At 32.9% G+C, this 27,432-nt stretch overlaps 1 protein-coding gene across 4 annotated transcripts in view; it reads left to right on the top strand.

Annotated features, from left to right (window-relative positions):
• The window catches only part of GRIN2A (glutamate ionotropic receptor NMDA type subunit 2A), a 500,193-nt gene that overhangs the window by 432,949 nt on the left and 39,812 nt on the right, over nt 1–27,432 (top strand). For all 4 annotated transcript variants that reach the window (XM_074280519.1, XM_074280518.1, XM_074280520.1 and 1 more), the window contains exon 9: nt 3,265–3,425. In XM_074280519.1, coding sequence (XP_074136620.1) covers nt 3,265–3,425 — 161 coding nt within the window. The remainder of the gene's footprint in view (nt 1–3,264; nt 3,426–27,432) is intronic.

Below are 27,432 nucleotides of genomic sequence, written 5' to 3'. Positions count from 1 at the left end.
ATCTCTAACTAATGGCAGTGACTATAATAAATATATTTTAAAGTTTGTCTATTTCTTCTTTTTATTAAAAGCTCTATTATTTAATTAGGTCAGTCTGTAAATTTTTTTTAGTTAAAGTTTTGTCATCTTGATGTTTTCTCTTAATTTAATATTAATTATGTTCTTTGTTTTAACTAGTCGCTTATTCTGAAATGACCCCCATATTGGTGACTGGTCATTTTCTTCTCTGATCCGCAATTTCTTTTCTTTTTCTCTCTTTTTTTGTTCCTTTTTTTTTTTCGCTATTATTTTAGAAAGGACATGTCTAAGGATAATCCCCAGGTAGTTTAAGATCAAGCTTAGAATGAAATGAGCCATAAAAGATACAGTAATAAAAAATGTTTATTTAGCCACACAGAGGAAGAATATTTTACAAACATGTTCATCTTTTTTGCTTCTGTATCTCTGTGATAATCTGCTGGTCAAGCATCAGGGTCTAGCTAGCCTCCTTGTGACTTTTTGTACTCAGGCAACCAGGAAACCATATCAACCGCTTTAGCTTTGGTACTCTCAACTGATCAAATCTTTAGGACAGTTTCAATACCTTTTAAGAAAAAGATCTAATCTGTATGGAGTATAGCCTCAGTAAATTTCTCCCATATACACAATTATAGTTAAGTATAGTACCTTTTGAAGCTCTTGTTTAAAATTTTATGGTATACATATATGGCCAAGGTTTTTGGTTGATTTATAAGGCTTGGAGCTCTTTCATGTTCTATTGTAAAATATAATAACATATACATAGACATATGTATATTATAATATGTTACATGTATGTATAGAAATCTTCTACCTTGTACCAATCTGTACACAAGGCTGAATTTATATTTTGAAAAGATTTGGAGAAGACTCTCAATTTTTTTGTCTCTACTTCTTCATTCTCCACAATAAAGATTGGTATATAATTTATAATAATCCATGATGGTTTTTTACTTATGCTTATCATGAAATTGATAAGTTGAGGTGAAAAAGCAATTTATTGATTTGAGGGTATAGAGTGGAACCAACTACTTCATATACTAATCATGTATGCATTTATATGGAAATATATGTATGTGTATGGGTAAAATATGTAAAATGAGATAATATGATATGTGCACACATATACACACATATATGTTAGAATTTTAAATATATATATAAGAATGTATAGCCTACATGTATACATATATGTGTATGCACGTATCAAAAATTTTCCATTCAGCTGATTGTACCACCCTTCAAAGTAGTTACTTCAAGAAATTGTACACTTATTCAGGGATACACAAAATATATTCATAATTTTGTGTTGCTTCCACTCTGTGTTCATTTTTTTATTTCACTCAGTAGTGACAAATCTTCATCTTGTTAAAGTACATTTAATTTTTGGAAATAACCAAAGACATTTGGAGCCAATTATGATTAATTAGATAGTTGATCTAAATTGTATAAGATAGATTTTCTTTTCCCCAAATGGTATGTAACTATAAAGAAGTAAAAATTGATGATTATGTTAGGTGGCTGTAAACTTTTTCTAAAGGCAATTCTCACATGATGATTTTGTTTTAGGTAGATCCTATTATTTTTATATCAAAATAATTTTAATTTTGCTCTGATTTGTTATATTTTGGAATGGCTAAATATCTATGGGAAAAGTAGACATAATATCCTTTAATATAGTACCAATGCAAGGATAATCAAAAAAATTCTCTATTACAAAAACAGAATTCCATAAAAACAAAAACTTAAAGTTATGTTTAGATATGCTGAATTTTGTTTAGTTTGGAGAATATGAACCCATGTTCTTGGAAGGCATTCTACAATTCCAGCACATATTTACACAAATGTGTATATATATATATATATATATATATATATATATATATATATATATATATATATATATATATATATATATATATATATATATATACATACATACATACATACATATATATATAGTTGTAGTTTTCATTCTATATGTTTTTCTAAAACATTAACTTATTGAAGAAGTGGAGGTTTTACGTACCTTGATAGTACTGTCTGATGTTAACATAGTGCTTTTATTATTTTTATAAAGCACTTTTGTGTCTAGCTTCTTTTATTCTCAAAATATTGTCATATTTTATCTTTGCAAAGAAAAGATGTTGTGTAGTATATATGTCATTGTGCAGTTGAAGAAATTGAGATTCAATATGATTAATCAGCTTGTCCAATTAAGCTGAGAGTAGAGTCACGAAATGGTACATGTAGTTAAAATGTTATAGTAGTGGTAACAACAACAACAACAACAACAGCAACAACACTTGATTATATATACATGATGTTCCATAGGCCTTTGTGAAGTTTTTAGCTAAAGGTAAAGGTAAAAATACAATAACTTTTGGGATATCCTATAGAATACAATAATAACAGATGGCATTTATTGAGCATACAGCATGTATCCAGCCCAACATTGTCCATCATGTGGTATTAAAATGAAGTAAAGAAAGATAGCAAAAAGAAAGTAAAGAAAAAAGCAAAGAAGGAAAGAAGGGAGGGAGGGATGGTAGGAGAGAGGAGGGAAGGAAGGAAGAAAGAAAGAGAAAAAAAGGAAGAAAGAAAAAAGGAAGAAAGAAAGAAGCAAAGAAAGGAAAGGAAGAAAAAGAAGGAAAGGAAGAAAGAAAGAAGGGAAAAAGGAAAAAAGGAAAGCAAGAAAGGAGGAAAGGAGGGAGAGAATAAGAGAGAAAAGGAGGGAAAAATAGAAGGATGGAACTAGAGAGGGAGGAAGGGAAGGAGGTAAAAAGAATAAATAGCCATATATTAAGTGTTTCCAGTATGACTGGCATTGTGCTATGTACTTCACAATATCATCTCATTTGACTGGCACAAGCTAAAGAGTAAGTGCAATTATTATCTCAATATTACTATTAAGGAAACTGAAGATATATAGTGATTTGTTCAGTTGAATTTGAACTCAGATTTTCCTGACTTCAGGCACAGTGCTTTATACTTTATGTACTCCTCTCCACTAGACATTAAAGACAATTTTATAGAACATATGATCAAATGCCAGTTGTTAAGGTACAGACTAAAGAGGGATATTATGACAAATAAGCTACGGATATAAAGGGTAATAAAGTTTGGGTCAATTCAAAGCAGCCCAGAGAATATAGATATGGTTCTTAAACTTATGCTGATTAATACGTTTGTGCATGTTTACACTTCATGGATATAATGTAATTTTGTCTTCTTCTCTTCTTCTAGTTTCAGAAGCCTCATGATTATTCCCCCCCTTTTCGGTTTGGCACGGTTCCTAATGGGAGCACAGAAAGGAACATCAGGAATAATTACCCTTACATGCATCAGTATATGACCAAATTCAATCAGAAAGGAGTTGAGGATGCATTGGTCAGCTTAAAAACAGGGTAAGGATGCTTGCTACTTCTTTCTTTCCCTCCCTGCTGAAAAGTAGCCTGCAAAATGTGGCATGCTGGCAGTTCTGCAAGTCCTGATGTCTATCCATCCCTGCGACCCTGCAGTTAGTGGAATGTGGAGGTTGATCACAGCAGACTCCCATTGATGGCTGTTTTGGTTAACCAGATGTCCCCCTTTGAATTGCATTTAAAAACTCATCCCCAGTAGTTGGAAATTCTGAGAACTGGTGATTGCTTAAGCTGATAAAGAAATTGGTCATGATTTAAAAGGAAACAAAAAAGGTTTTGGGTGTCAAATAAATCCCATTGAGAATTTAATACATAAGTTAGATAGATAACCATAGATAAGTTAAATAATAAGGAATTTTGTGCTATGAAAGAGTAGAAGGCTATAAGTGCTATAATAACAATAATAATAATAGTTTATCATATGGAACATAATATCTGATGTCATTCTTATATATTTTGTAAAACATTTGTGTGTCTATTTGTTCTGGATCAAGAGGTCATTACAAAGTGCTATAAGAATATGAATTGGCTAGCAGCAAACAATTATAAGGCAGGAATGGGGAGGGAACTGAAAGAACCAATCAACAAGTATTTATAAAGCACTTATTGTATGTCAGGCAGTATATTAGGTATTGAGATTTCAAAGACAAAAATGAAAAAAGACAAAAAAACCAAACCCCATATGTAAGGACTTTAGCATGGGTATACTGCAACTGACATCTACCAGCTTGACATAAGAATGAAGACAGATTTAAAAACTCAAAAAAGTTAACAGTCTGGAGTGAACAGGTACACATACACACACACACACACACACACACACACACACACTTCAAAGGGCAATAGCACATTGATAATGTGGTTTAGGTGTGAGAAGGAAATCATTGAGCATAGAGGCAGAAAGCCTGGGTTTTGGTGTAGGCTCTGACACTAATTGGTAATCATGATCAAACTGTAAGTTTCTACTCTGTAAAATGGTTGCAATGATATACTCTTTGCCTCACAATGTTATTATAAGGAATAGGTGCTATAAATTTAACATATATAATAGTGAATTATTATGTTCAGAATTATGAACTTGTGTCATCAAGAAAAAGTTAAATGATCATTTTACTAAGACCAAGAAGTATGAAATATTTTCAACAAATATTTCAAAGAATTGCAGAATTTTAGTATTTAAAAGAAAATTAAAGATGGTATAGTTCATTGTACACCTGAAAAAGAAACTCCTTTGTGATATACCCAAAAAGTGATCATGAAACTTTCCCTGAAACATTCCAATGAGGGGAGCCTTCCCCATACTTTGCAAGGAAGCCCATCCCACTTTTGCTCGAGTCTAATTGTTAGTGTACTTTTTTCTGACTTCAATTCAAAATTGCATCTTTGCATTTCTGCCTAGTGTTTCTTGTTCTGCCCTCTGGGGCCAACAAGAATAAGTGTAAGTTAAACTCCATATGGCAGACCTTCAAAATAATGAAAAGAGTTATCATGTCTTCCTTTCTCCAGGAAAAAAAGAGTTAGGATGAACTGAGTTTGAATCTTGTCTCTGATGCTTACTAGGTGTGTGATCGTGGAAAAATCACTTTACCTCTCTCAGACCAAGTTTCCTTATATGTGAAATGCAGATACTACTAGCATCTAACTTACAGGATTGTGCAGATGCAAATATTAAAGTTCTAAATAAAGGCTAGCTTAATATCATCATCATCTGACTATGAACCACTACATAGAATTCCCAATCCCTCTATTTTTGTCCACCTGCATTTTTTATTTCCTTCACAGGCTAATTGTACACTATTTCAAAGTCCGATTCTTTTTGTGCAACAAAACAACTGTTTGGACATGCATACATATATTGTATTTAATTTATGCTTTAACATATTTAACAACCTGTCATCTGGGGTTGGGGGAAAGGAGAGGAAAAATTAGAACAAAAGGCTTGGCAAGTGTCAATGCTGTAAAATTACCCATGCATATGTCTGGTAAATAAAAACTATTTAAAAATCATCATCATCATCATTATTAATTTTTGCTATTATAAGTGATAGTTGGTAGGCATACCAAAATAAAAACAAAATCCCTGCCCTCAACGAATTGGGGTAATCAGAAAATGCAATACTTGACTTTTATTTCAAAAATGGATGACAGGGGAAAGAGAAGGACTAGCATTTGGGGGGATGAGGAAAACTCTATTACAAGAGTTATTAATGGAAATGAACCTTGATAAAAGTTGTTTCAACTGATTTTCATGTGGTATGAATTTGAGTATCTTCATCATCTTGGTTGTTCTCTGTGTATTACCTAACTCATTGATTCTCTAAGGAAAGCACTCTTCTGGGTATTAGGGTCACATGGGTGAAAAAGGAGAAACTGTGATCTCAGATAATTTACAATGTTATAGTATATGTACTACAGGATATACTACTACTAATATATATTACATGTTCATTCATATGCAGTACACATACATACATACATGCATATATAGTTATAATTTAAGTTAGAATATATTTAAGGACTTGGTAAAGGTCTCAGTCAATGGATTGAGGCATCCAAGAAGGGAAGGCATGTCTTCCCATTGGGGTTATTGGATAATGCTTCATGAAGGGTGTAGCATTTGACTCTAGAGTTTACAAAAGAGGGTTATAAATAGGGGGAGACTCCATGCCACAAATGGATCATAGGATTATGTATTCAGAGTAAAAAAGGACCATAGAGTCCATATAATATATGAGAGAAAACTGAGGCACAAAGAAACTAAATGACTAATTCAGGGTAACAAAGTGAATGTTGGGATTTGAAACCAGGTTTTTCTGACTTCAAGTCTAGTATTCCATTCACTGAACCACAGTAAAAATGTTCACAAATAAAAACAGAAAAATACATTGAAGAATGATGAAAAAATCTACTCTGGCTAAAATAGGGAGTATGTGAAAGGAAGAGGCATAAAATAAAGCTGCAAAACAAATGAAAAAAGAGTTTCAGAAAAAGACACAAACAGGGCAATTTTATTACCACTCTAATACATATAGTTTATAAACAAATTCTGTATAACAGAAATTCATATTTTCATATGTAATACATTTTTTATTTTTAAAATATTTCAATGTTTTTGTTTCTTGATGAATGTTGCATTCATTGTTGGGGTGAATTTTTTAATGAAAAAAAGAAATAAGACTGAAATGGTAAATTGGATAAAGATTGTGAAAGTCTTGACTGCTTTGTTGGGAAGTTTGTAAAGTCCATTTGGTACAATGTGATCATTCCTGTATACTAGGAGTCTCATGGCAGTCTCATGGAGAAAATATTGGGGGGAAAAACAAAACAAAACAAACAAACAAACAAAAAAAAAAAAACAAGGAAGGAAAAGACCAGTAAGGAATCTCTCACAATTCTTTAGGTGAGAATTATATGAAAGTATATGAAAACCTGCCTTGGGAAGGGAAAAGAAGTGGGGAAAATGTTGCAGTGAGTTGAACCATAGTAAGAAGAGTTTTGGCATATAATTAGATATTGGGGAAGACTGCATAAAAAAAAAAAAATAAAGAGGATACCTTTTCATCACTCAGAACAGATCACTTCAATTCCCTGACCATGCTGAATGCAGGACTTTGAATGCCTCTTGTTGCCTCTTTTTAATAAACATAACTATGTTTATTTTGCCTCCAGGCTACCAATTCCAGGTCTTTGAATCCTTTCCCCAGGGCTTCATTTTCAGTGATCTTGTCATTTAATTTCTTCTTTCAGGATTAAAGCAATCAATTTAGTCTGGGAACCTTCTTTTTATTTTTACATTCATCCTTCTACTTTGGTCTTTTACTGATTCATTTTTTAATGATGCTTTTAAGGACAGTGCCTTGGCTGTGATTCTATTTAGTGTTGCCACTTGATAAGTAACTGAAGTTTAGTACCTTGGACAAAAGATAAAGGCTTCTGCCTTTGTGATGTTTCTCTTTGTAGGGGTTATACCGGCCAGTATCCACTCTCCTCTGCCTTCCTCCTCCCACCCCAAACCCTATAAACAAACAAATAAAACAAGGACAAAAAAAACTTCAAACAACTAAAGCTTCTTCCTGTGCAGTTTGTTTATTACATTGGGGACTCCAAATACCTCGGGTTTCTGTAAATAATAAAGAAGTTGCTCTGTGTGGATTTATTTAAAACCTCTTTCTGATAAAGCAGAGTAAGGAGGATAGAGTAATGGAATCCAGTTCTAGCTATAAAGGGTATTAATAGTTTTGTGCAAACAGCATAGATTTTTGGTTGAACTATTTTTCAGTTTTGTCCAATTCTTTTTGACCCCATTTGGGGTTTTCTTTGCAAAGATACTGAGTGGTTTGCCAGTTCATTTTACAGATAAGGAAACTGACACAAACAGGATTAAATTACTTATTCAGGATCACACAGCTAGTAAGTGTCTGAGGTCAGATTTGAACTCCAACACTATCCACTGTAACATCTAGCTGCCCTAACATAGAATTTTTTTTTTTTTTGCTGGCCTTGGCAGATGACATATCTACTTATCCTCTCAACAGTTTGAATAGCACTTTGTTTCTACTGTAAGTCCAAACATTAATAATTCAAGAGCTCAGAATTTTGCTATGAAGACTGAACTTGTAAAAAAAAAAAAAGAGAGAGATGTCAATAAAAACTACTTCAGGTTTGGAAAAAAAACATTCAACTACCCAGGAATTAGAGGAGAAAACTTGTTTGAAGATCAATCAATCAATCAGTATTAATGTAACATTTGCTATAAGTGAAACAGTGGCATAGAGGATAGAGTGTTAGATGTGGAATCAATAATACTTAAGTTTAAATCCTGACTTATATACTAGTTAGCTGTGTGACCTAGGACAAGTCATGTAATCTCTCTTGACCTCAGTTTCTCATTTGTAAAATAAAGATGATAATAACAGTTATATTGCAAAAATCAAATGAGATATCATGTATAGTGTTTTGTCATCCTCAAAATGTTATATAAATACTAGCAATGATTATATTGATGATGATGATGATGATGATGATGATATGGCTATGGTAATGACCATACTGCTCATGTTTATAACTCTTATAAGCATTGAAGAATCAAAAGAAAATCAAAACCATTTGTCCTCAAGATGCCTATTAATAAGGAGACAACATATAAATAAATATGCATATAAAAGATTCATAGAGGATAGATGGAAGGTAATCTTAGAGGAGAAGTTCTTGGCAACTGGTGGGGCATGGAAAGACTTCTTGCAGGTGACAGCATTTGAGCTGCATCCTGAAGGAAATCAGAAGTTGATCCTTTAATTCTCATGATGTAGAAAGAACAATTTATATTGATGATGGGTCTGCTTATCTGTCCCACACCCCCAAAGACCTTCTGAACTTCTCTTCATTTCCCAGTTGTCATTTACTACTTAATTTCTATGTGTTCTTTCCAATTTAACACTCATAAATATCTTCAACCTCTTTCTTCACTAGACATTTCTCAGGAGCAGGGCATGTATTAAGCACGATGGGCAGTGTTTCCAGATGGCTATAACATACCACATGATTGGTCCACAGGCTCTTTAGGAAGTTGGGGGAGTAAGATAGAGGACATCCACCATCTGTTCCTGAAGTGTGACAACTCAGATTTCCTAATCATTATCCACTCAAACTCAGCAGGCTTTGATTTAAAATACTTTTAGAGTGGGGAGATTCAAGTAATCCACCCTCTCTACTCCACCCACACTCCCCATGCTCTCAGAAAGAATGGCAATATCTCCAGAGCCATCTGCTGGTTAGATTAGCAAACAAGGGTGACCAAAATAAGGAAATCTTGATTTAAAATTTTGTGAGCATACTTTATTTCCATTTTCTGATTATTAAAATACAAATATGCCAAAAGAGAAACAGATAAAGACAGAGACATAGAGAAAGAGCAGTGGTGCTCAAAAAGTGTCCCAGTATGATCAAGATCTATGAATGTCTTGGTATTCTATGAATTGTATGGAATTTTATACATGCAGTATATGTCTCTATGTGAGTCTTCTGAATTTCTTGTAAGGTTGCTAATTTAAAACATCTTATGGCAAAAAATAATGCTGTGTGACCAATATAAAAAAGAAGCTTGAGAACCACTACTATAAAAAGAAGAGAAGAAGCCCTGGGATGTAGTCCAGGTTATAGAGTGTGCGAGGTGGGATAGATGATGATTTGGAAAGAAACCTGAGAAGGAACTGGGATAGAGAAGCAAAGATGTAGAAGGAGAATCTTGAGAGAGGATACTATGAGCAATCCAAGATGAGAGAAGATCTAGAATATAACAATGACCAACAATGTCAAATGCAGAAGTTTCAAAACTGGGAAATAGGCCAATGATATTAAGCTTTAAGTGAATGATTACAGTCTTATAAAAATAAGCTTAGTCAAGTGCTGTAGAAAGTCATATTGCTGTTGATTAAGGAGTGGAGTGTGAGGGAGTGGAGGCAATAAGTATAAACAGCATTTTTTTTCTTAGTTTGTTGATCATAATAACTTAAGTGGAAGTTAGAATAGAGAGAAAGGTTTTATTTATAGTGAAGGATATCTCAATGTGTTTGTGGGAAACAGGAAAAAAAGTAGAAAAAGATGTTGAAGATTAGAAAGAGAAAATGATTGAAGAAGAAAATTCTCAGAGAAGATGAGAAAGGAATGGAAATGAGGGCTAAAATAGGGTACTCAAGTGAATATAAAAAAAATATTACAAAGGGAGTCTGACAAAAGAGTAGCATGAGAGAATATTATAGCCTTATTCCTAGTGCTCATTGAGTCCCTTTGAACATAGCCTAAAATATCATTGGTTTGCTTATTTGCAATATCATAGTGGACTCATCTTGAATTCTCCATTGACTAAAAATGCCAGATTGTTTTTTCAGATGAACTACTCTTTAGCTACACATACCTTTCCCTCTCCTATCTTTTATTTATTTTAAAATCAGAAATAAGACTATTTTTATTCCTATTAGTTTAGATTTATTCCAATTTTCTCATCTGCTAAAATGCTTTTGAATCTTGATTCTGTCATTAATCTTCATTATATTAAAAATGGGGAAAAGAACTATTTATCAAACAGGGAATATTTATTAAGCAACTACTAAATACAAATCACTTTTTTAAAGAAATAGTTGGATTCCATGTGATTGCTAAGTAATTATTTATAGAACATCTAGTTATTTGTTATGGACTTACTTATTTAAGTACATAAGTACAAAGGTTTGAAACTGATATTGGAATGGGTTCAAATGTCAATTGAAAATCAACCAGAAATAAAGTTAAAAAAAATTTTTCCCTAAATTATAACATAAATTGATGAGTAAATAAGGCTTGATTTTCCTAAATATTTTTTTTTTGGTTTTTAGGAATGAGTTTATTGTTTAAAATGAGTGATGCATGAATAAATATTGTCAACTGACTCCAAACTTCAGATGACAAAACTGAAATGAAAATAAGTAGAAATAGATTAAGATTTGCCTATGTCAAAACATGGAAGGGACCAAAACATGGTTCCTTCCAAATATCTCTATTGTAGATAGGATGAGTTATAAATCTCGATTTGTGTCTGTACTGAAATTCAAGAAGATCATATATTTCAACATTTTTTAAGATACATCATAATATTTCCTTTTATGTTAATTTTGTTTTTCCAATTATATAGCTTTAAGATTTGAAAAGTGCTTTAGAAATAATAACTTATTTTATTCTCAAAACAACCCTGGGAAGTAGTTGATGTTATTTTCCCCATGGTATAGATGAGGAAACTGAGGTAGACAGTGGCTGTGACTTGTTCAGGGGTCACACAGCTATTAAATGACTAAGGGCTGATTTGAACTCAGGTCTTCTGACTTCTGGTTCAGTTTTATCCATTGCAAGATAGGTAAACTGACAGACAGTTATGTGTGTGCATGTTTGTATGTGTGTGATGTCTAGATAGGGAAAGAATGATGAAATGTCACTTTATTCCTATGTAAGGGCTTGACTTAGAATGAGAGTCTCTTGAGGCAGAGATCAATATTATTCCAGAGACTCTGGGTTAGAGACATATAGATAGAGAACACTCTGGGGAGGGGAGAGAGAAAAAAAAGGGATAGGGATAGGGAAGCAAGAGAGAGAGAGAAAGAGAGAGAGAGAGAGAGAGAGAGAGAGAGAGAGAGAGAGAGAGAGAAGAGAGAGAGAGAGAGAGAGAGATTAAAATGTGTCTTCTTTGCTTTCTTAGAGAGTTGGGGAAATTTAACTTTGGTTGAAATCAAAATTTCACTTTTGATTTAACTAAAACCTCACCTAATTCCTAGATGAAGATCTTTTAAATGTATATTTTTAGAATACTTTAATCTGTATAACTTCCTAAATTTTTTGTTTGCTATTTGCTTGGACAAATGGAATTACTTTCTGTTTGCTATTTATTGTTGTTCTTTGTATGACCATTTGGTGTATAAGTATTTGATGGTATTAAGCTAAATCTGCAAATGTAACTGAGGGAATATATTCTCCTTAAAAGCAACCATTAAATAGGGGCAGCAAGATGAACCAGTAGATAGAGTATTGGCCCTGAAGTCAGGAAGACCTGAGTTCAAATTTGGCCTTTAATACTTATTATCTATGTGATTCTGGACAAGTCATTTAACCATAATTGCCTTGAGAATGAAAACCCAAACAAAACAAAACAGTGAAGTGGCTTTTTCTGAACCTAACGAACCCCTAAATTATCAAAATTTGAAGGAGCAGATAAATGTGATTTTAGTCTGTTACCTTTTTCTCTGAGATTGGAGAAAAGAGAGCTTATGAAGCACTTCTGGGGATAGCACCAACCCCCAGAGAATTTGCTGGAAGTATAAATATAGCTCTCAACTCTTTCTTCCCACTCTGCAAAATGAACTATATCTCAGAAATGGCACCCAGAATCCACATTCATACATTTAGACAACTCATATATGGACATTTATAACTTTTATGGATGTATAATTTCAGAAGCAGATACAGAAGGAAAAAGTTTTCATGCTATATTAGAAACATTGGACTAGGCATTCTTCCTCCAAAATTCTTCATAAGAATTTCCTTCATGTAGATGAATTTGAAATCTGGCTATGATGATGAATTTTATTTCCTTTTGCTTCTAAAAAAATCAGCTGAAGCTTGATAAATAATTCTTTTCTTTTACCATAAGCATTTCATCTAGCACTTCCAGCAGTCCTCAGACTATGCGTTCTCAGGGAGGCAGAAAGACAAGACTGACTATAAAGGCCTAGATAGGGAGTTTGGAAATTTGACTTCCAGTCTTGGCTCTACTACTGTTATCAGCTTGAGCTTGGACAGATGCTATCACTTCTTTGTAAAATGAAGGGATGTACTATATAATATTCAGTGGAGAGAGTACGGAAATCAAAATACCTAGCTATGAATCTTAACTTTCTTTTCCCTTGCTATCTGAATGACCTCAGGCAGGTAACATCCTAAATTTCTTCTAAGATCATTTTTATCTCTAAGTTTATAAAACTAGCTTATATATAAAGTCAGAAGTATCTAATTTGGGTTCTGTGAATTTATTTCCTTAAAAAAAACTATTTTGATAACATTTAAATATAATTGATTTTCTTTGCAATCCTAAGTAAATTTTTTGCATTTAAAAACATTATGAAAAGGAATCTATGTGTTTCACTAAACTTCCAAAGAGATCTGTGACACAAACAAGATTAAAAACTGATGCTCCAATATACCTTTATTTCCAGAATTTTCATGTTATATAGGATAAAGCTAGCCTTAGAGTCAAAGGACATGAGTTTAAATATTTCAAGATTCAGGAAAATATGAAGATGATTTAAACTTGATTTTTAGAAATTAGATATTTTCTAGCCTATAAGATTACAAAATGTCAATATTTGTTATTTTAATGAAGGAATTATTAATCATTTGTAAAATGGACCCCTTTAACAATTTGGTGAAGATTGTAAACCTCTTCTTAGGATAAGGTTTTTAAATGCATAAAACAAACTATATAAGACCAAAGAAAACCATTTATATTGAAATAAAATTGTCAAAATAAGTAGTTCCTAGATTCCAGATTAAAAACCCCTGCTCTAATGAGATGTTTAAAAAAATCAAACCTATAGAAAAACATATTTTCCTAAGATTGGGATCCAGGCCACAATGCATTGTGAAGAGTTCATGTTAGGGGAGGTTGGTAAAAGAACAAGAGTGCTTAGGGTGAAAATATGTGTCTACTCATCCTGATAAAGGAAGTTAGGGATAGCACATTCTGCCTGATTTTCCTAGGGAAGGTCCATTAAAAAAAAAAATGCTGTTCTCTGTAGCCCATAGCTCAGCTTTGAAAAAGCTCACCTAAGAGCCATTCTTTATCATGCAAAAGTTATAAATGAATTTCCATTGATCCAACTGCAGGATTTTTCATGATACTGAATGGCTAAGCACAAATTTTCCCTGTCAATTTCTTGCTTAATTGGGAGCAAGGAATCTCTCTCTCTCTCTCTCTCTCTCTCTCTCTCTCTCTCTCTCCTTCTCTCTCTCTCTCTCTCTCTCTCTCTCTCTCTCTCTCTCTCTCTTTCTCTCTCTCTCTCTCTCTCTCTCTCTCTCTCTCTCTCTCTCTCTCTCTCTCTCGTTATAGCTTTTTATTTACAAGATATATGCATGGGTAATTTTATAGTACTGATATACTGATAATTGCCAAGCCTTTTGGTCAATTTTTCCCCTCCTTCCCACCCTCCTCCCCTAGATGGCAGGTTGACCAATACATGTTACATATGTTAAAGTATAAATTAAACGCAATATATGTACACATGAAGGAATTTCTCTTAATGTCTGAGAAAAAACAAAACCAAAACTCTTTGCCCTTAATCTTGGCTGCAATAGACCATTAAGAGACTTGAATTAGCTAATTTGTGCAGCTCTGTTTATATGTGGAAATGAATGTCAAACTCAGTTTTGAACACTTAAAATTTGTCATTTTCCTTTGCCTATAGAGATGTAAAATGATGCTGTAATATGAGTTGTTTTTTTTAACGTGCAGTGCTTTTTTGCAATCTTAAAACTTTTCATTTTTTGATCTAGCTACTATTTTAAAAACGTATTATTGATGCTCTTTAAAATGAGTAAGTGTATATACACATATACACACATACATAAATGTATACATATGTATGTATACATGCATAGATATGTGTATAGATAATATATTTCTTATTTATTCTTTATACTAATCCCTCCAGAATATTTATTTTTTTTAAACAAATACTATAAGCACTATAAAGCAAAAGAAATCATCACATTGGCCATAGCTGAATATAGAACTTCATACCACTTTCATGACTGGCTACAGCACTGATCCAAATTCCAAGGTCTTTTAGTGTTATTTTCCTGTACATTATTCTAGTCATTATTTAAAATTGTTACTTCTCTATGTATATTTTGTTCTACATACATTTTGTTTCCTCCTCATGTCTCTGATTGTCATAGCTAACAGAAAGTTTTTTTTTTTTTTGAGTACTGGGAAAAGAATAAAGGAGTAGACACACAGATGGATTAATCTTTCCATATTTGATAAAATATTCAACATTTTCCATTATTCCCCATAAAAAAGACTCAAAGCATTCACCATAATTACTCTTCAAGCTTAGAATTTTTTTTAAACTTGTTTTAGTAGAAAGAATAGCAAAACAGGACTAAAAAGACCTGATTTCCAGTTTTCATTATGGTCTATATGACATGCCACTTTAATGGTCAGAGCCTCTTTTTTTCTATAAAGGAGTGATAATCTCAGCCCTATCTATTGCATGCCATTGATTATTGGATAAAATACTATAGTAGATATTAAAACACATTTTTTGGAGAAAAGCTATATAAATGAAAGATACATTTATCTTCTATGTTATCATTAATGAAATTCTGAAAGGCATCAATTATTATACAAGACCAAGAATCTCCTCTAAAGCATGTCTGACAAGTGCCCATCATTACTTTTAATTCAATCTATTTCAAAAAACATGAAATAGGTACATACTATAGTCTACCTTTTCCTAAGTAATAGACAGAAATGAACCGTCCTTGACTTCATAGAGCTAACATACTATATTTGAAGATCTCTAATTAGGAGAAATCCATTATGTTCTGAAAACATCACTCTACTTTTGGATAGGTTGGTGAGGAAACTTTTTCATAATTCAAACCTAATTCTCTACCAGTCCAAATGGGCAAACATCTACAATTTACAGACTTAGAAAGTTGCCTGGATTACTAAGAAGTTAAATGACTTTCCTGTGGTTACACTGCTACCATGTATTAAAAGATGAATTTGAACCTAGGTCTTCCTAATTTTAAAGCCAAAATTTTATCAAGGTACCACATTGCTAAATTATTGGAGGTAGTTTTCACGCAAGAAAGTTCTCTATAGATTGATAGAATAACAGGAACAGATGAAAATAAAAATAGAATAATATAACTGAAATTGGTCTCTATAACTTCTACCTCTTCCTTCTGAATTTTCACTTTTAGACAAAGTGGATCATCATTTAACACATATCAGTGTTTCAGATATTTGGAGAAAATTATCATGTCTTCAACAGGCTAAACATTCCCATTTCCTTCAGTAAATCTTTGGCATGATACGTAAGGTCTTTTTTTTTTTTTCATACTAGTGCTCTCCATTCATTTCTTTCCTAGAAGGAATATTACAGATGGGTAAGGAGTTGGAAAGAGTACAACTTCCTACCTACCTGTGGACATTAGCCTCTTTTACTGTGGCCAAAAATACTTTAGGCATTTTTTAGAGATTGGCTTTTTGATATACACTGTAAGAATGATTTTCCTATCTTGTTCTTTCAAAACGTCATTTGAATTCATTGTTAAGATTCATTACTTATCTCCATAAGATTTCATCTCACTAGTCTGAGCCCAATGGTTTAGACTGACAAGACCTTTTTTGGAACTTGGCTCTGTTATCCATATTAACTATTCCTCTCTCTTGGAGTCATCTGAAAATTTGATAAACATGTCATTTATGTCTTTAAATTATTGGTAAATATAAATTTATTATTTAACAGAATAGCTCCAATGAAAGAATCTGGAAACACTGTTTTTACATTTTGTAACAACTTTTGAAAATTCTTTTAATACAAAAAAAATTCTTAGGTCCATTAAAAAATAGGTCACAGACCAAATTCTGTTGAATTACTATAAATAACCTCTGTTCTAGATCACTACTGACTAGCATTTTAATAATAAGTTCCAGAATTTTTGCAGAAATGGGATCAGTGGCCTATGTATCTACTTTCTTTCTTAAAAATCAGAATAATGTTTATCTTATTTTCAGTTCTGTGATTCTACAATTCATTACAGTCCTTCAAAAGTCATTGATAGTAACTCAGCTATGAAAGTTACAAGGTTTTTTTTCACTAGTACAATATGCACTTTGTTCTTGGTGACTTGAATCCATCATGTTCCTAAAAGCTTTCTTAATATTTCTGTGATTATTATTTGTTTCATCTTCATAGTAACCTTTCCCATTCTGTCATTTCTAATCATTGGCAGAGAAACAAAAAGCAAATAAACTTCAAGTCATCAACATTATAGCTATAATCTGTTATCATTATTGTACCCATTATGAGCACAGTTCTAGTCTGTCTTTGATCTACCCCTTCATTTTCAATAAAACCAACAGTAACAAGTTTAGATGAATTGAAATGCCATTATTTTTTCTGATTATTTTTCTTCCCATTTGCTATTTTGATTTGAATTTTTCATTTTCTTTGAAGTATTTTTCTGGTTCACCTTCAGATATAGCACAATTCCTTTGCTTTGCATTTATTTATCCAGACTTGTTACAGGACCAATCATGTCAATATCATCCTCATTATTCTCATGACCTATTATCATTTACTATCACTAATACCATTAATATTATGAGAATACCTATTTATCATGTCGTAAATACTGAAGGATCTTCCTGAGTTTCAGTCTCACATAAGCACCTGTTTATTAGACAATAAGCATAATTAATATACCTTAAACATTGAAGACTCAACATGTCCAAAGCAAGAATTCATTATCTTTCACCTTTTTTCTATCCTTTTTTCAAATCTCCTTATTTTTATAAAAGGCACCACCATTCTTATAATCTCTCAGGTTTTTAACCATGGCATTATCTTAAGCTCACAACTCTTCCTCACACCTCATCTTTAATTAGTTGTCAATTTTTGTTGTTTGTACATCCATCACAACTTAGGCATTTTGTCCCTCATACTCATTAAAACAGCTACAAACCTAAGTTCGGAATGTTTTTCTCATCTTGATTAGCTTATTACAACAGTAACTTAAATGGTCTTCATGCTTCTCCTTTCTTACCTTCATTCTATTCCTCATATTGCTGTAAAATGAATTTTCCTTAAATTCAGACTTTATTATGTCATTTAATCAACTCCAGTGGCTCCCTATTGCTCCTAAGATAAAATGTAAATTCTTCTTTTTAACTTTTAAAGTCCTCAACAACTTGGACCCAATTTTTCTATTCAGTCTTATTATACATTACTCTACCTCTCATATTCTTCAAACCAATCAAACTAACCTCTCTATCCTGCTCTCTGGTTTACCTCCCAACTCTGTGGTTTTGCATCCCATTCTTAGCATATAGTCCTACCTGACCCTCGCATTCTAGAATCCCTTTCTTCCTTCAAGATAAACTTCAAATACTACCTATCTCTTGAAGGCTTTTCTGATCCCCTGTGAGTATCCTCCCAGATTATTTTGTATTTAACTACTTCATATTTCTTATTTCTATATTTATCCTATATATAACTGTCTTGGGCAAATCATTTAACCTATTCCAATATAAGTTTCCTTATTTGTGAAATAAAGGTACTAATAACATTTACATTATAAGCTATTATGAGCTACAACTAAAATAATATATGTAAAGGCCTTTAAAAATCTAAAGCACTTTATTTTAATATTTTATTTATAATTCAAATATTAAAAAAAAAACAATACAAAAAAAGAGAAAAAGAGAAAAAGTACCATGAGAGGATTCAAAATATGATGCAACAAATTTTCTTTTCATGAAAGCCTATGTAATAAATACATGTGAAGAACATTCACATGTTCAGAACTGTCAACTTTTTCTTTGCTTCCTGTAAGTTTTCTTTTGTTCTCTGCTGTGTACTTTTTACTTTATTTTTTCCCCTCTTTTCCTCCTCCCAACTTCCATCAAGAAAATTAAACTCAAGTATAGAGTACGCACATATACATATATACTTACACACACACACACACACATACACACACATATAATCAGACTCATATATACAGACACATTCATATACATCTATGTAAAACCATACTATACTTGTTTATCCTTTGTTTCTTTGAAGGTAGATAATATCCTTCAACAGTCCAACTCTTGGAGCAGCTAGGTGGCGCAGTGGATAGAGCACCACCCTTGAATTCAGGAGGACCTGAGTTCAAATGTGGTCTCAGATACTTAACACATCCTAGCTGTGTGACCCTGGGCAAGTCACTTAACCCCAGCCTCAGGGGGGAAAAGGAAAAAAAAAGTGCAAGTCTTTACATATTTTTCCAAATCTATCAACTAACCATTTCCTATATCACAGCAATATTCCAATTCTATACTATCTAATTATTTAAAATATTCTAAAACAATGTTGATTAATGTGGCTTATGTAAAATGTAGTTTTCCTGTTTTGTTTTGTGTTTTGATTAAATCTATTTTAGCTTTAACTTTATCTAAGATCAATGATTTCTACCTCTGCTTTTTCCCTAATAAATGCTACTCCTGATCATTATTATTATGTTTGTTTATATCTCTTATTTGCTGTCTTTATTGACTCCTCTGAAAATATCACTACCTTGCCTTGCTATTACTTAACTTATTCCTCCCCCAAGAATCCTTCGTTGTCCTCTCCCCTCACTCTTTCCTTCTTTATCCCATTTCCATTAATCTGTAAACTTTATCCAATTCCTGTTAATCTACATATCCTTCTATACCCCTGAATATATTCCCTTACTCTCTTATTTCTTTATAGATTTAGAAGACTTCTATTAAATATTGTATATATATATATATTGTTCTTTCTTTAAGATTCCTGATTAAGCGTAAGGTTCCAGACAGAATTACCAGCTCTCTTCCCTCATTTAATTTCTCTGTATCACTTCTTGCTCTCATACCTTATTCATATAACATAATTTCTCTCTTTTTTTTACCTTTTCATATAATATTTTGCTTTGTAGAATCACATAATATTCAGCTCTACTCTAATCTTTCTTTTTATTTATTCAATTACTAATGACATTCCTAGAAGTGGTTTACATTTTCACATATAAAACATAATCAGTTTGCCCTTATTGAGTCCCTGAAAATTAGTCTTTGATGTTTACTTAATATTTCTCTTGGATCTTGCATATCAAAATTTATATTAAGTTCAGATCTTTTTGCAAAAAAAATCCTGAAAGTCTAGCAATTCACTGAATATCCAGTTTTTTTTTTTCATTCAGGATTATACTTCATTTTGATGAGTATATTTCACCCACAAACCTAACTTTTTGATATATAGTATTCCAAGATCTACCATCTAAAAGAGTATCTGCTGCTAAGTCTTGTATGATTCTAATTATAGCTCCAGCATTGGTTTTTCCTTGTTGCTCCTAATATTTTCTTCTTGATCTGAGGATTTTGGAATTTTACTATAATATTCCTGGATGTTTTTCTCATGCGATTTCTTTTATGTGATGATTGGTGGACTTTTTCTATTTCTACTTCCTTTCTTGTTCTAAGACTTCAGGACATTTTTCTTTAATTATTATTTGTATTAATATATCAATGATTATTATTTTTGTTTGTAGTTTTCAAGTAGTCCAATTATTCTTATGATCTTTCTTCTTGATCTGTTCTCCAGATCTGTAAAGCCCTTTATAAGTGCTATTTTTGTTATGATTATCATTATTGATCTCAAATATCAGTTAGTTAGATGTGATTTTTATATTCAAGGTGTGTTTGTCAGTATAGACCCATATGTCAGATTTGTGTAGTAGATATTCAATACTTTCTTTATATTGTTAGTAGTCCAGAAAAAAAGAACAATGGACATTGACTTAGGAGTCACCCGACTTATATCCTGTTATGCCCCTCATTAGCTCTTATTCATCATTTATCTCAGTTTTTTTTTTTCTTTCTCTACAAGATGGGAGAGTTAGACTAGGTTATCTCTACTATCCCTTTAATCTAAAATTCAATTATTCCTCTTGGGATTTTTTTTTTTTTTATTGAACTCTAGACATATGATTGTACTGCTATAGAAACTTCCTCTACAAATGGAAGTCACTATTTCTCTCCCTCCAGCCTCTGCTCCTAGTGGAGAGCTGCTTAGGAATATTGAAAGCTATATTTGAACCTAGGTCTTCATTAATCCAAATCTGACACTATCCATCATTAAGTTTACCCACATCATATTATGCATTGATATATTGAGTTAAAATCTCTCTTTGAATAATTTTTTATAGCTATATGTTTAAAACCAATAGGGCCTGAATTTCTTCCTTTCAGGACACTAATCTAAAATTTTTTCTACAAAAGATCACAAGAGTACTAATGTGAAGCTGAAAGATATCTCAGAGGCCATATAGTCCAAAATCTTTGTTTTAAAAATGAGAAATTGAAGGCCAAGGAGTTTTGTAAAGTTCTTAGCACAGTGCCTAGCATATAGTAAGTATCTAATAAATGCTATTTTCCCTCTCTCTATCTCCTTTCTTTGAGTGACATGCTTAAGGTTATACAGGAAGTAGTAAGCAAAAGCAAAATTTGAACTCAGGTTTTTAACCCCAGAGTCAATGCTTAATCCACTCTGTCTCAATAACTTATGATTATCCATATCATGGCCTTCTCCAACAACACAGGCTGTAACATATTTTTAATCTTTGGAAAGGGAGGCTTATAGTACATATTTCCAGGAATAGGTCCCCAGATTTATACTTCACATATATTTATCTTAGTGTCATTTGTTCTGTACGCTGAGATTGAAAACTTGATAGGGCCATCTGTGTCATGATGGCTATATTTCTGACATTTCTGTTCTCCTTTTCCCAAGGTAGTTTTGACAAACTAAAAAAAAATGTTTTTAGGAATTATCATAGAGTTGTTTTGTACATTTTTTCCAGGATGATTTTAATAGAGTCATACACAGATACCCATACACACACACACACACACACACACACACACACACACACACATACAGAGCTCTAATTTTATTAACTTATCTGAACAAGTCAGTGTAAAGGAAGGTGTCTTGTTGAAGGCTTCTTGAATGTTAATGAATGAATAATTAACCTTAACTATATAATTAGCCTTTAAATGCACTGAGACCCCTAGAGAGAGAGCTAAAACATGTATAAGAACATGATGAGTGGAAAGGAAAATTATGAGCAGGTAATGTGTAGTAAATGATCACCCAAACCATATGAAATACTGCCATGTGATGCTGAGATTTGGGGCAGAAAGTCTTACTAATAGACTTGGAATGAAGAGAAAGCCCTAGTTAGCAGGAAAAGTCCTGGTTTCTTAATCTTAAGTTCTGTGTTTGAATGCCAGCACAATAGATAATGTATTTCACCTTGGACATTGACTAATTGGAATCAGCTGCTGAACCTAGTGTCTCAAGTATTTGAGTTCAAAGCCTAGCTCTGCCAATTTAACTTGCCAATTTTAACTTTCCAATCTTAGGCAAGTCCTCATAATCTCTAGGCTTCACTTTCCTTATCTGCAAAATGGGATAATAACACCTCCCTCACATAGTTATGAGGACCAAATGAGAGACTGTCTAAAAAAAGTGCTTCATAAACATTGAAATAGCATGCATATGTCAACTAATTAACAAATATACAGGTAGAGAAGTAAAATATTTGGGTTTCTAAACAAATCTTTCCAAGATTTGGTTTCCTCATCTCTACAATGAAATTAGAATTAACTTCTGAGTTTCTAGCTCTAAATCTATGGTCCTATGAATTCTTTTGTAGGGTTACTGTACTAGAATAAGAAAGGCAAACCTAAACAAAGAAAATAGTCAGGTTCTACCTCCCTGTCCTCCCACTCTCAATAATTGTGGCAGCCCAAAAGCCTGACAAATTAGGTTGGCAGTGATTACCGATTAGAATATGCCATTCTGTCCTACATTTTTTCTCTGTGGAAGTTAGGCGAGGAGGATGTTTTCTTCGTATTCTGGTGTTAGTAATTAGATTCAAATCCCAGGACATTACTTTAGTTCTCCAGGCCTTAGTTTTCTACCCATTAAATGGTTAGCTTCTAAGATTCCTTCCATCTCTAATCTAAAAATTAATAGTCACAAGAAGGAGGAAAACAGATGTTTTCCTTAACAAAAGTGAATTTTCCACCTTCAAAGAAGGTTTGCTTGATGCTTGGCATGTCCTCCATAAAACCTGGGAAATTAATCTCTAGTTTTCTTCTAGAAATCAAAAAAAGTTTGATGTACCAGGGATATTTGGAAAATTTAGTATTTTTTACTTTTCTGGGAGGGGAAGGGTGAAAGAAACCCTTTATAAAAATGGAAGCAGAGAGACAATTGGGTAGCAGTGACCCTAGGTCAAATTTGTGACAAGATCATTGTTAGAATCTTGGGTTTCTTGGGCTTTGAAATTAGACCTCACCTGCACTGCTTGGTGAAGCCACTCAGGCTGTGACAGCTGAGCTCAGCTCAAGCTGATGACCTCATGTGAAGTGCAGACAGAGCAATAAAAGCTTAGACAGGAATAACCTCCTTCCTAATAGTAGGAGAAAATGGTCTAGGCAAAGAAAGATAACCAGGGGAGCTCGATTAGTAAGTTCTTCTAGCTGTGATTGACTGTGCATTAGTTCAAAGTGACTCTTTCCCCTAGTGCCTACATTTAATCTTCTTCTTGTTCCAAATCCCATTTTTGTCAATTACAGAGTCATAGCCTAATACAGCTCTGTGTCGCAGGCAATTATTGTTTAAAGCCCCCAAATGTTTTGGTTTAAATTGGTCTTCCGGTGCTAGGTTGCTTCTCTTTCCTCTGACAAAATTGCAAGACTAAAAGTCTGCTGAAGGCGTGCTGTGTTTGTTTACATCAATATAGAAATGCTGTATCTCTCCAGTAGAATGTAAGCTCCCTGAGCACAAAGATGCTTTTTATATTGCATTTCTATCTCCAGAGTCTGTACAAGATCATGTTCACAGAAAATAATAAATACTCAATGAATTGACTTGACTTGGAGAATTGGGATGTAGGATAATTGAATAGTAAATTTAATTCAAGAAATAGAGGTGTGATAACTACAGAGGTGAAAACATATATGGGGAGAATTACCCTACAGATTTCTTTAGATCATGAAATAAAGTACCTCCTAAGGTAGCAGTTTAGGCTAGTCAGAAAAGGACCAGCCTGACCTGTCATCTTGAAGCGTCAGAAAGATAACCAATATCATGGATTATTGACTTTGACTCAGCTGTTGTTATTCAAGTTGTGCCTCATTACACAGAGGCTAAGAGATGCATGTGCAAAGAAAAAAAAATGAGAGAAGTAGATAAGGGAGTCCTTAACCTGGGGTCAACAAATTCCCATAGAGGCAATGGATAGATTTTAGTTTATCTCTTAATTGGAATGGAGGGGGGAATGACATCTCTGTTTTCATTGACCTCTACCTGAAATTTAGTATTTTTCTCAAACATGAATGTAGATAGAAAACCATTATTTTGAACATGGGTATCCATAGGTTTCATCAAAGGGATTCATGATTTAAAAAGATTAAAAAGCCCTGATCTAACTGATTCCATCAATTTACCAAGGGAAAAAATGAGGCCCCAAGAGTTGAGGCTATGTGACCAATTTTTCACATTTCCTGATGCTTAGCCTGCCCAATATACTCCAGTGGATCACTATTACTTCCAGTGCAAAATATACATAATAAAAGAATGCCTTGGTTGGGATTTAAAGTTTTTCACAGTCTGGCTTCAAATTACCTTTCCAATCTCATTGCACATTTATCTTCTCCATACACTCTATGACAGCCAAACTGTCCTTTTGGATTTCTTCGTGTACAACAATCCATGGCTGTTGCCTCTGTCTGAAATCTCTTTCCTTTTCACCCACATCTTTTAAAATCTCTAGTTTCTTTCAAGACTAGACTCAAGCTTTACTTTCTATGTGAGTTGTTTTAATTTTTTTTTAATGCTGCAACTATTGATTAATCTCCCACCTCGTTTCTCGCAAATAATCTAGAATCTATGTTGTATATAATTATAGCTGCACATATTGTCTCCTTTATAAGTTCCTTTAGGGTAGGAATTTTTTCTTTACTTTTGTGCCTTTCTATGCCCAGCACAAAACACAGTTCTTGCTTGATAAGTGCTTATTGAATGACTGGTTGATTTTATCATGCTGTTTCTGAGGATTTTTTTTTTTTTTTTGGTTCTGAAGAGTAGCATTGGCTTACCACTTATTTATTTCAGTTAAAGCTCCAGGTCTAGAAAAGGAATGAAGTTGCTTAGATCCAACCTGTGGTTTGTAGAATAGTGTGACTACTCGAATATATTTGGTAGTTCTTGCTATAGGAGCACAGGGAGAAAATGCAAGTAATTAAATAACAATAAAAGCATATACTTGCTTTGCAGAGTTTCTCATAGTTGTCCAGATATACTTTCCAAGAAAATTCTGGGAATGTCTTCATTCTTTATTGGAAGAAACAGCATATTGTAATGGAATATTATTGCTAAACAATTATATGACATTGGTCAATTGTCACTACTACTATAAGTCTCAATTTCTTCATTAGTCAAATGAAGAGTTTGGATTAAATGGACTTTTCAAATTCTGAATAAGCAGTAAAAAGATGATGTAATTATGCTGTTTATGTAATAATTATGCCCACACTAAACTATCCAATTGAGGGTTGCTTGTTCAAAGTCTCACCTTAGGAGAGAATACAATGCCTCTATCATTATTTTGAATAGATAAGATGCTTCTTAAGAGAAAACTGATATTAAACAACTGAAGAAAATCTCATTTTTCTGTAGCTATGCATTATCTATCACTTAATATAATATTGTCCAACTTGACCCCCCTCCTCTTCTTAGCATATTCCGTAGACTTGACTCTAAAAACTTTTGTTTCTTTCTAAAACTTAAGTCTCTCTCAGTAAAGAAAAAGTTGAGACCACTTAGGGCATTCAGAAATGAGCTATAGGCTGTGAAGAACTTGGGTTCAAATCTTTACTCTGGAATTCACTTCTTACATGGCTTTAAGCAAATCATTTCAGTTTTTTAGGCGTCTACTCCTTCATCTAGAAATCAGAAGGATAAAGATAGAGAGAAAATCCCTGACTTCCCAGAAGATTCAGAAGACCTGTTTTTCCATCATAAATTTAATGCTTACTATTGGTATGACTGTGGGCTTAATTTCTCTGGGTTTTAGTTTCTTCATCTAAAAAAATGAATTGATTGAACTGGATAGTAATTTCAAATCAGTGAATCTATGATCCTTATTTTATGTATAGTAGAAAGAGTATTGGAATTTAAAGTCAGAAGAACTATATTCAGATCTGGCCTCTGCTCCCTTCTTATCTTTGTGACCTTTGTGACCTCATGCAGGATCCTCAAGCTGTCTGAATTTTATTTTCTTCACCTGTAAAATAAAATTGTCATACTAAGTGACTTATGTTCTGGTCTGAGCCTGACTCCAGCCAGATTTCTGGTAGTTTGAATTTAAACTACTAAACTAAAATTCCAACAAAATGAGAGTCTCAGAACTTATTCAGCAGTTAGTCATTGAAGAAGGTCAAGATGTTGAATAAGGATAGACATTGAAGACACCTTGTATTGTTTTAGGTGAATGAAATTATTTTGTCTGATTCCATTGTGATCTATCAACCAAACCTTTAAGAGTACTGATTCCTCACCCCCTGGCCCTCATGATTGCTTTTTACTTAGATGATGAGGAAGTAGCATCAATAATCTGACTAATATTTTATTGAGCCAACTGTCTTGAGAAATGTCTTAGTACCATTGTAGGAAAAAACTGACCTAACCTACATGGGGGAGGGGATAAAATACAATCTCTAACTTCCTTTCCTGTAATAAATCCATTATATGATGATCAAACAACATCTGAGGTCCCTTCCAACTCTAAATCTCTGATTTCATGAGCTTATGATCCTGTGAGTAGTTATTAAATACTTCTTACATATTCAGAACAGAACATTTCTCAAAGTCAAGCTGCAAACATATTTGGATCAATGATAATATTTGTTAAATAATCATTTAGTCTTTTAAAAGAACTAATTTTAAAGGAATAACATTCATTTGAAAGAACAAGTTGCATTCCTTTGTAGCATAATTTGGAGGCATAGACATTCTATTATTATTTGATGGGCTCAGAAAATTGAGTGAATAGTACTGTGATATCTCATAAATAATCTTCTTGTTTATCTCTAATATTTGCTATATAAAACAATGTTATCAGGGAATGCACAGCTGGAAAGGTTGAGCCTGGGGTTGTCATTATGATTCTTATGTATAAATATTGCTATTAATTTGGCCATCATACAGCATGAGTATAATTTTTTAGACCAGAAATAACAGTTTCCTTTAGAGTTGCCTCCTCAGCCTTTCTGGCAATGTGCTTTTTTGAATCTTCACATATTTCCCAGGAAAATATCTTATTCTTCCTGTTCCTCTGACTGATAATCAACAAAAGATGGGTTGTCAGCAAACTATGTTCTGATTTGCAAAAATCTATGCTAGTGCTGAAAACATTAAATTTGACTGCTAGTTTAAACCAGCTCCTACTTTCAGACATTCATTTCAAAAGTTTATTTTTCATTCTGCCAGATTTCATCATTCTAGGTAGATTAATAGGCAGAAGGAAAGGTTTAGGACCTTAGATAGATAAAACATTTATTAAGTACTTGCTATAAATGTTACAAATGCAAGCACAT

The sequence above is a fragment of the Sminthopsis crassicaudata genome, chromosome 1, assembly GCF_048593235.1.
Source record: "Sminthopsis crassicaudata isolate SCR6 chromosome 1, ASM4859323v1, whole genome shotgun sequence".
NCBI classification, from domain to species: Eukaryota; Metazoa; Chordata; class Mammalia; order Dasyuromorphia; family Dasyuridae; genus Sminthopsis; species Sminthopsis crassicaudata.
This window is presented reverse-complemented; position numbering and strand designations above follow the sequence as displayed.